Source organism: Carlito syrichta, unplaced genomic scaffold (assembly GCF_000164805.1).
Source record: "Carlito syrichta isolate Samal-C Ts95f unplaced genomic scaffold, Tarsius_syrichta-2.0.1 Scaffold308194, whole genome shotgun sequence".
Taxonomy (NCBI): Eukaryota; Metazoa; Chordata; class Mammalia; order Primates; family Tarsiidae; genus Carlito; species Carlito syrichta.
The window spans coordinates 146,618-156,466 of NW_007252290.1; the positions used below are offsets into that span (position 1 = coordinate 146,618).

The 9,849-nt window shown below is 44.8% G+C and overlaps 1 protein-coding gene across 2 annotated transcripts in view; it reads left to right on the top strand.

Annotated features, from left to right (window-relative positions):
• The first annotated feature begins 203 nt into the window (after window positions 1–203).
• The window catches only part of NEMP1 (nuclear envelope integral membrane protein 1), a 22,223-nt gene continuing 12,577 nt past the window's right edge, over window positions 204–9,849 (top strand). Inside the window, exons 1-2 of one of the 2 annotated variants that reach the window (XM_008065235.2) lie at window positions 204–375; window positions 8,702–8,826. In XM_008065235.2, coding sequence (XP_008063426.1) covers window positions 249–375; window positions 8,702–8,826 — 252 coding nt within the window. In that variant the 5' untranslated portion in view covers window positions 204–248. The remainder of the gene's footprint in view (window positions 376–8,701; window positions 8,827–9,849) is intronic. The other variant, XM_008065236.2, reaches the window with a different exon arrangement.

Here is a 9,849-nt window from a genome sequence, read left to right on the forward strand (position 1 = left end):
GTCGCCATTCCTAGGGCGAGCACCCGTTTTCTAATAGGCGGAAAGCCGTTTTTCCCGCCCTCTCTCTCAGTTGCCAAGGGGCGGGACTCCTGGGGCCTTGGGAGGGGAGGGGGGACTGAATGCTCGAAACTCCGCACATCTGATTGGTTGGTAGGGGAGGATCTCGTAGCGGATAGGCTGCTGGCGCTGCCTGTTCGGGGTTAGTTGCTGGGGAGAGGCACGTGAGAAGGAGATGGCGTGAGGCAAGCATGGCGGGAGGAATGAAAGTGGCGGTCTCGCCGGCAGTTGGTCCCGCGTCCTGGGGCTGGGGGGCCGGGGTCAGTGGGACAGTGCTGCTGCTCTTGGTCTTCTCCGGCTGCTTGGTCTGTGGCTCAGGTACCGCCCGGGCAGCAGCTGCCGAGGGGGCGGGTGCCGAGGGGTTATTTTTGGAAAAGTGGGGATTGTCCCGAGAGCGCGGGCCGTTACTCTGCAAAAGGGCGGTGGCTCGACCGAGGGGCGCGGCGTGGTGTGGAGGAACACGTTTCGTCGGCTGGTGGGCATCGGGACTGGGGGGACGGGCCCCTGGGACGGGCTGAGGGAGCTCTCTAGAGTAGGAAGGAGCCGGGAGCTTTTTGGCGGAGGCAGGAAGGGAGGCCTAGACTGGGGAGAAGCCGTCTTGGGGCTGAGCCGTCCTGCAGAGGCTTCTGCGAGCTTCCTGGTTAAAAGGAAGAAGACGGGGACTGTTCCGGGCGGGCGGAGCTGCCACGGAAAAGGGACGTCCCATTCATTCTGCAAATTAGCAAACACCAGAGCGTGTGCTCTGTCAGGACGCGGGGCACGGGTGGCTGAACAGATCTGTATATCCTAGAAATGCGGTGATCTCGAATGTCTTTTGCTCTTCTAAGACCTTGGCCCGTAACATCCTTATGTAGAACGGACCAAGAGTCGTCATATTCCAGTTTCCAAAAATGATACGAGTGCCTTTCAGCATCGAATAGGTTTCTTTTGGAAATTTATTCATAACTTCAAACTTGTTTGATACCGGCTGCTGGGTAATCAGCTTTGAGCTGGAAAGGAAGCCCTTTTCCTTTTCTGCGCCAGTGTGTTTATTAAAAACCTTCTACTCCATTGTCGTTAAATTCACAACAGAAAAATAAGTGAGGTTTTCAAGCTTCCACTGGAGGGAGTTGAAACTCAAGAGAATAAAGATATGTTATCTGGTAAACACATTTTTTGCTGTCTCACCTCTCCCTTCTGTTCCTGCCTATTTCATGCGGTCACTTGTGATTATCTTTACCTACAGCTTTAGGATGGTCTCAGCATCAGTAGATCTAGTTTCAAAGCACAGCATCCTTCTGAAAACTTTTTTTTTGAAGGGAGAGGGGTGTAGGTATTCGGGAAGGTACTTTCCAGAGGGTCCACGATAACAATCGAAGGGGGGCATTTCTTTTCTTTTCTTTTTTTTGAGCTGGAGTCTCACTCTGTCGCCCAGACTGGAGTGCAGTGGCCGCTCCCGGCCACCGCAGCCTCGACCTGCTGGGCTCCGGCGATCCTTCCCGCCTCATCCTTCCAAGTAGCTGGAATTACAGGCATGCGCTACCACGCCCAGCTGATTCTCCGATTTATTGTAGAGATGAGGTCTCGCTGCCCAGGCGGGTCTCGAACCCCGGGCTCAGACAATCCACTCACCTCAGCCTCCCAAAGGCGCGGGATTACAGGCTGAGCCACCGAGCCCGGCTGGCATTTATTATCTGAATGAACCTCTTTAAAAAAAATGGGTTAGTGAGTTGTGGGCATGAAATGAGAAACAGTATGCAAACAAGCTCCTGAATAATAAGCACTCAGTTGGCAGTATCTTTCTCTTAAGTTTATTTAATGAAGAGAGAAACGGACTTATTGGCTTCAGAGAAGGGTAAACTCCGGTTGATATTTGAACACCTGATAGATTATGTGGGTGGCATCTACAAAGAATAATCATGTAACAGAGAACTTTCTGAAAATCAGAGGTACCCAAAGGTAGAGTGGAGTTTTAGAAGGTAGAGAATTTCTTCTTATTGGGAGTTTTTGAAAAATTTGATTATAAAAGTAATGCATGTTTATTTGACTATTTGGCAAGTACAATTAAGTACTTAAAAAAGTAGGCAGAAACCTTGCTGTTTATTCCATTTAGAGGGCGTCAATTTTTTTTTCTCCTTCCTGCGTTGGAGTCTCAGTCTGTGACCCAGACTGGAGTGCAGTGGCGGATCCCGGACCTGCTGGGCTCCGGCGATCCTTCTGCCTCAGCCTTCCAAGTAGCTGGAACTACAGGCGCGTGCTACCCGGCCTGCTAATTTTTTGATTTATTGTAGAGATGAGGTCTCTCCAAGTTGCCCGGGCGGGTCTCGAACCCGCGGGCTCCCAAAGCACGGGATTACAGGCTGAGCCACCGAGCCGGGCAATTTCACAACACTTTCTTCTGGCCTTTTCCACATATTTTTAATTAAAAAATTATTTTGAATTGATAATACATTTGTATCCAGTCAGTAATCTAGTTCTCTTTCCTGGAGGCCATCAGTTGTTACCAGAGATAGTTTTCTCATTTACATTTGATTTTTTAGCACAATCATTCTCCTAAATCATTTAAGATTCTTTATAAATGTCATTTTACTTGTATTGCACCCTTGCTGATTTAACAGACCATTACTGTTTCTGGATTAAACATTTGTTTGGATGTCTGTGGATGTTCTAGTTTTTCATTGTAAGTTTGTGAACATCTTTTTGTGTATATATTTTTTATTGCATTTGAATAATTTTTTATTTTATTTATCTTTTATTTTTTTTGAGTTGGAGTCTCACTCTGTCGCCCAGACTGGAGTGCAGTGGCCGCTCCCGGCCACCGCAGTCTCGACCTGCTGGGCTCGGGCGATCCTTCCGCCTCAGCCTTCCGAGTAGCCGGAATTACAGGCGCGCGCTACCACGCCCGGCTGATTTTTTGATTTCTAGTAGAGATGAGGTCTCGCTGCCCAGGCGGGTCTCGAACCCGCAGGCTCAGGCAATCCACTCACCTCACCCTCCCAAAGGCACGGGATTACAGGCTGAGCCACCGAGCCTGGCTTGAGTAATTTTTTAAAGATAGATTCTCAGAAATGGATTAATTTGATTACAAACTTAAATATATTTAAGATCTATAAAACGTATTGCTTTCTTGAAAGGTGTGCCAGTTTAAAAATTTTTTACTTTTCTTTCTTTCTTTCTTCTTTTTTTTTTTTAAGTCAAGGGTCTCACTCTGTCGCCCAGGCTGGAGAGCAGTGGCAAATTTTACTTTACTTTTTTTTTTTTGAGTTGGAGTCTCACTCTTGCCCAGACTGGAGTGCTGTGGCCGCTCCCGGCCACCGCAGCAGTGACCTGCTGGGCTCCGGTGATCCTTCCGCCTCAGCCTTCTGAGTAGCTGGAACTACAGGCAGGCGCTACCACACCCGGCTAATTTTTTTATTTATTGTAGGCAGGTCTCGAACCTGCGGGCTCAGGCAATCTGCTTACCTCAGCCTCCCAAAGCGCAGGATTACCTCTTGACAGAAATGAATAGAGGCTATTTAAGAATTAGAAGAGGTTTTTCATGACTTTTTAGGATCCCTTCTAGTGTTCACATCCAATGAATCATTTTAGTTACTGTCTACCTGTATTTATTTAATGATCAGTATTGTTGATTGAAAAGTAGGTGAAAAGTTATGTTTGTGCTGATTATGTGAAGTTATTCACCGTTGAATGGCTGCTTTATAGGTAAATACAATAAAAAGTTGTGATTCAGCCGGGCTCGGTGGCTCAGCCTGTAATCCCGCGCGGGAGGCTAAGGTGAGTGGATTGCCTGAGCCTGCGGGTTAGAGACCCGCCTGGGCAGGCAAGACCTCATCTCTACAATAAATCAAAAAATTAGCCGGGCATGGTAGCACATGCCTGTAGTTCTGGCTACTCGGAAGGCTGAGGCGGAAGGATCGCCGGAGCCCAGCAGGTCGAGGCTGCGGTGGCCGGGAGTGGCCACTGCACTCCAGTCTGGGTGATAGTGAGACTCCAACTCAAAAAAAAAAAGTTGTGATTCACCAAATTTTAAAAAGTTTTAGAAGCCATTTTCCTGAATATTTAATTTATTCTGCTTTTTAACATGCTGGCTAACTCCCTTTGGGGAGGGGAAGAAAGATGAGATATGTCGTTTTGCTATGGGAAGCACAAGGTACCAACATGAGCATTTGGACAGCTTGTGTATGTTTAAGGTCGTTTGATTTAGTTTTATGTTTCTAAAAATTTAAGCTGCAGCTGGTGATCATTTCCACAGATTATCCTCCTTAGGCTGAACTGGTATAAGATGTGGCTGGCCAAGGTGCTGATTTCTGGAGGCAGTTACCGTTCAACAGGCTTATTTATTTATTTACTTAAAATCTTTGAATGGTGTGGAACACAGAAAAAGAAAGAACTGGATATGTTAATTTCGACATTTCTTCTTCTAAATCAGTTTTATTTCTTTAGGAGTATGGCTTGGTAGAATTTGAAAGCTAAATTAAAAATAATGATGCCTTTTATTGGCATTAAGTTTTTCTTTTTTTCTTTTTTTTTTTTGAGTTGGAGACTGTCATTCAGGCTGGAGTGCAGTGGCACACTCATGACTACCCCAGCATCGACCTGCTGGGCTCCAACGATCCTTCCGCTTCAGCCTTTCAGGTAGCTGGAACTACAGGCTCAGGCCACCAAGCCCGGCTAATTTTTTTTTTTTTTTTCATTTATTGTAGAGACAGGGTTTACCAAGTTGCCTCGGGCTTAGGCAGTTCATTTGTTTTGGGATTTCAGTGTTGGGATTACAGGCTGAGCCACCAAGCCCAGCCAGCGTTAAGTTTTTGTTTTTGTTTTTTCTTTTGAGTTGGAGTGTCACTCCGTTGCCCAGACTGGAGCGCAGTTGGGCTCTGGCGATCCTTCTGCCTCAGCCTTCCAAGTAGCTGGAACTCCTTCCAAGTAGCTGGAACTACAGGCATGTGCTACCACTCCTGTAGTTCCAGGCGTGAGTGAGACCAACTCAAAAAAAAAAAAAAACTTCCCAATGATTCTGCAAGCCTCAGTGAATTTATGTTTTTTTTTTTTTTGAGTCGGAGTCTCACTCTGTCGCCCAGACTGGAGTGCAGTGGCCGCTCCCAGCCACTGCAGCCTCGACCTGCTGGGCTCCGGCGATCCTTCCGGCTCAGCCTTCCGAGTAGCTGGAACTACAGGCGCGTGCTACCACACCCGGCTAATTTTTTTGATTTATTGTAGAGATGAGGTCTCGCCAAGTTGCCCAGGTGGGTCTCGAACCCGCGGTCTCAGGCAATCCACTCACCTCGGCCTCCCAAAGTGCTGGGATTACAGGCTGAGCCACTGAGCCCGGCCGAATTTATGTTTTATGAGTAGAGTATTTTTTAAGTTTCTCATAACCTTACTATTCACTATCTAGAAAGAAGTAAACTCTTGCTCCTTATTTGTGAAAGGATATTCTTTCAGTATATTTGTGGGCCTGTTAGTGAGGTGAATGTCAACAAGTGTTTTTTAAAGTTTTCATTTTAAGAAACATAGGCTTGGAAGAAATCCAAATTGTGTTGGATTAGACCTTAGTAAGAAACTGATGGTGTATTAAGACCTAATTTTTAAAAAACTAAGATATAATTCCCTACCATAAAATTCACCTTTCAGTGGTTTTTATTATATTCACAAGGTTGTACAAACATCACCACTGCCTAATTCCAGAACACTTTAATCACTCCATACACTTCAGCAGTCACTCCCTATCTCCCAGCCTCTGGCAACTATTAGTGTACTTTCTGTCTCTGGATTTGCCTTTTCTGAATATGTCATATAAATGAAATCATACAATATGAGGCCAATTTTTGTTTGTTTTGTACTCAGCATAATTTTTTTTTTTTTTATTTGAGTTGGAGTCTCACTCTGTCACCCAGACTGGAGTGCAGTGGCTGCTCCCGGCCACCGCAGCCTCTACCTACTGGGCTTTGGCAATTCTTCCGCCTCAGCCTTCCAAGTAGCCGGAATTACAGGCATGCGCACCACGCCCAGCTGATTTTTTGATTTATTGTAGAGATGAGGTCTCGCTGCCCAGGCGGGTCTCGAACCCGCGCCATCAGGCAATCCACTCACCTCAGCCTCCCAAAGGCGTGGGATTACAGGTTGAGCCACCGAACCCGGCTTTAACATAATGTTTTTAGGGTTTATCCATGTTGTAGCTTGTATCAGTATTTCATTCCTTTTTATGACTTCATTCCTTTTCATTGTATGAATATACCACGTTGTATTTGTACACTCGTTGGTTGTCCCCGTTGGTTATTATGGATAATGTTGCTGTGAACATCTATGTACAAGTTTTTGTGTGAACATGTTTTCAGTGCTCTTGGGCATTTACCCAGGAGTGGAATGCCTGAGTAACTCTAGGAGTGACTTCAGGAGCCTTAGGAATTCCTTGTAACTTTATCTTTTTGAGGAACTGCCAAACTTTTCCAAAGAGGCTATACCATTTTACCTTTCTCCTAGCAATATGTGAGCATTCCAGTTTCTCCATATCTACACAAACACTTGATATTGTCCTCTGTTTTATTTTGAACATTCTAGTGGGTATGAAGCAGTATTTCATTGTGGTTTTGATTTACATTTTCCTAAAGACTAATTATGCTGAGCCTTTTTCATGTGCTTGTTGGCTATTTGTGTGTCTTCTCTGGAGAAATACCTATTCACATCCTTTGCCCATTTATAAAACTGGGCTATCATTTTATTATGTATAATTCTTTATGTATTCCAGACATTAGGCCATTATCAGATATATGTGGAGTTTGCAGACGTTCTGTGGGTTTTCTTCATTTCTTGATAATAATGTCCTTTGAAGCACAAAAGTTTTTTGTGTTTTTTTTTGTTGTTGTTGTTTTTTTAGAAATGAGGTCTCGCCAAGTTGCCCATGCTGGTCTCAAACCTATGGGCTCAGGCAATCTTCTCACCTCGTCCTCCCAAAGTGCTGGGATTGTAGGCTTGAGCCACCATGTCCAGCCCACAAAAGTTTTTAATTTTTATGAAGTCTAGTTTACCTATTTTTCTGTTTGGTTGCTTATGCTTTATTGTCATATTTAAGAAATCATTGCTTAATCTAAGATAACGAAGATTTATGCCTATGTTTTCTTCTAAGTTTTAAATGTTTTTGCATTTACATTTAGAACTGAATTTAACTTCAGAATTTGTCTTAGCCTCAGCCTAAAGCCATTTTGGACTGGTGGGCATCAGTGCCTTTTTTGTGTATGTATCTTTGGCTTTCTAAGGCTTGATTGAGTTTTTTTTTTAGTTTATTTAAATCCAGCCTCCTTTATACTAAGAACCAAAGTGATAACTAAATTTCCACTTAGAAAAGTACTCAGTTGGAAAGCACACTATAGAACTCAGAAGCTATTCAAGTGTGATAAAGAAAGTAGCTTGGGCAAACTTGGGTGGGAAAATATAGGAGCATCGTTTTTAATCTTTAATTTCTTTTTTTTTTTTTTTTTTTGAGTTGGTGTCTCACTCCATCACCCAGACTGGAGTGCAGTGGCACACTCCCGGCCACCACAGCCTTTACCTGATGGGCTCAGGTGATCCTTCCGCCTCAGCCTTCCAAGTAGCTGGAACCACAGGCACGTGCCACCACACCCAGCTCGTTTTTTTGTTTATTGTAGAGATGAGGTCTTGCCAAATTGCCCAGGCTGATCTTGAACCCCTAGATTCAGATAATTCTCTCGGTTCTGCCTCCCAAAATGTTGGGATTATAGGCGTGAGCCACCACACATGGCAGCATACTGTCTGTCTTAATACACACTTAATAATAGCTTTACTTACCACTTAATCTGAGTGAATGACTATAATATTAAAATTATTAAATTTGACAGAAATAGGCCGGGTTTAGTGGCTCAGCCTGTAACACCAGCCAGCACTTTGGGAGGCCGAGGCGAGAGAATTGCCTGAGCCCACAGGTTTGAGACCCACCCGGGCAACTTGGTGAGACCTGTCTCTACAATAAATCAAAAAAATTGGCGGGGTGTGGTAGCACGTGCCTGTAGTTCCAGCTACTTGGAAGGCTGAGACGGAAGGATCGCTGAAGCCCAGCAGGTCGAGACTGTGGTGACTGGGAGCGTGCTACTGCCCTCTAGCCTGGGTGACAGAGTGAGACTCCAACTAAAAAACAAAACAAAACAAAAACCTGTCAGAAATAAGACTCTGCCTTATTTCTTCCCTGATCTCAGTTGTTTTTTTTTTTTTCAGTCTGACTGACTTATTTATTTATTTTTTTGAGTCAGAGTATCACTCTTGTCGCCCAGGCTGAAGTGCAGTGGCATGTTCATGGCCACCCCAGCATCGACCTGCTGGGCTTAGGTGATCCTTCCACCTCAGCCTTCCAAGTAGCCGGAACTACAGGCACATGCTACCACACCCCGCTAATTTTTTGACATGTTTAGAGATGAGGTCTCACCAAGTTGCCCAGGCTGGTCTTAAACACCTGGGTTCAGGCAATCCTCTTGCCTCAGCCTCCCAAAGTGCTGGTATTACAGGCTTGAGCCACCACACCGGCCCCTGACATTTTAATCCAAGTTTAGGAAAGTGGTCAGTTTCATTTTTTAAAATTCTTTTCATGAAATAAGTTCTAGTTATCAGCTTTTTTATTATCTTATGTTTAATTCTTGTTTCCTTTCTTTGTATAAAGATGAAGTTGATGTCAATGTGATCATGCTTAAGGAATCTCGAGTTTGCCATATGACTACCAGCGAACAATTCTGTTACACAAATGTGCTTCCCCCAAAATGGCATGATGTGTGGACACGGATACAGGTAATAACTTGGAAGCCTCCAGTAGGGGCAGCTTCTATAAATATCTGCCTGTTATCAGTGAGTATTTTGACACTTTTTTTCACCTTTGCATACCTTTTTGGTAGATCAGAACACTTATTAAAGTAATTTTTATGACTTTCATAGTGGCTAAAGTAGTTTAGCACCTTTGTATATGTTTTTATTTTAATTTAATTTTATTTTTTTGAGTTGGAGTCTCACTCTGTCACCCAGGTTGGAGTGCAGTGGCACACTCATGGCCACCATAGCCTTGATCTGCTGGGCTCAGGCAATCCTTCTGCCTCAGTATTCCAAGTAGCGGGAACCACAGGCATGTGCCTGGCTAATTTTTTGACTTATTGTAGAGATGATGTCTCATTAAGTTGCCTAGGCTGGTCTCAAACTCCTGAACTCAGGCAGTTGTCTCATCTCCACCTCTCAAAGTGCTGGGATTGCAGGTGTGAGCCACCGTTCCTGGCTTGTATACTTTTTTTAAAAAGTGTTAATAGTCTTGCCAGGCTCGGTGGCTCAGCCTGTAATCCCACGCCTTTGGGAGGCTGAGGTGAGTGAATTGCCTGAGTTCGCGGGTTTGACACCCGCCTGGGCAGTGAGACCTCATCTCTATAATAAATTAAAAAATCAGCCGGGCGTGGTAGCGCATGCCTGTAATTCCAGCTACTTGGAAGGCTGAGGGGGAAGGATCGCTGGAGCCCAGCAGGTAGAAGCTGCGGTGGCCGGGAGCAGCACTGCACTCCAGTCTGGGTGACAGAGTGAGACTCCAACTCAAAAAAAAAAAAAAGTGTTAACAGTCTTGTTACAGTTGAGATTATCCTGAATTGTGTTTTCATCAATAAGCATTTATTCCTACTTTGTGTTCTCTCTCTGCTCCCTTAAGTAGCTTATAGTTCTCTGAGGTAAACTGACTTCCTCCCTCTCTCCTTCCCTCCCTGCCTTTCTTCCTCCCTCCTTTTCCCAAAGAGACTGCTTCCTTTTCTTCCTGTCCTTCCTTTTCCATTGTGTGCGCGC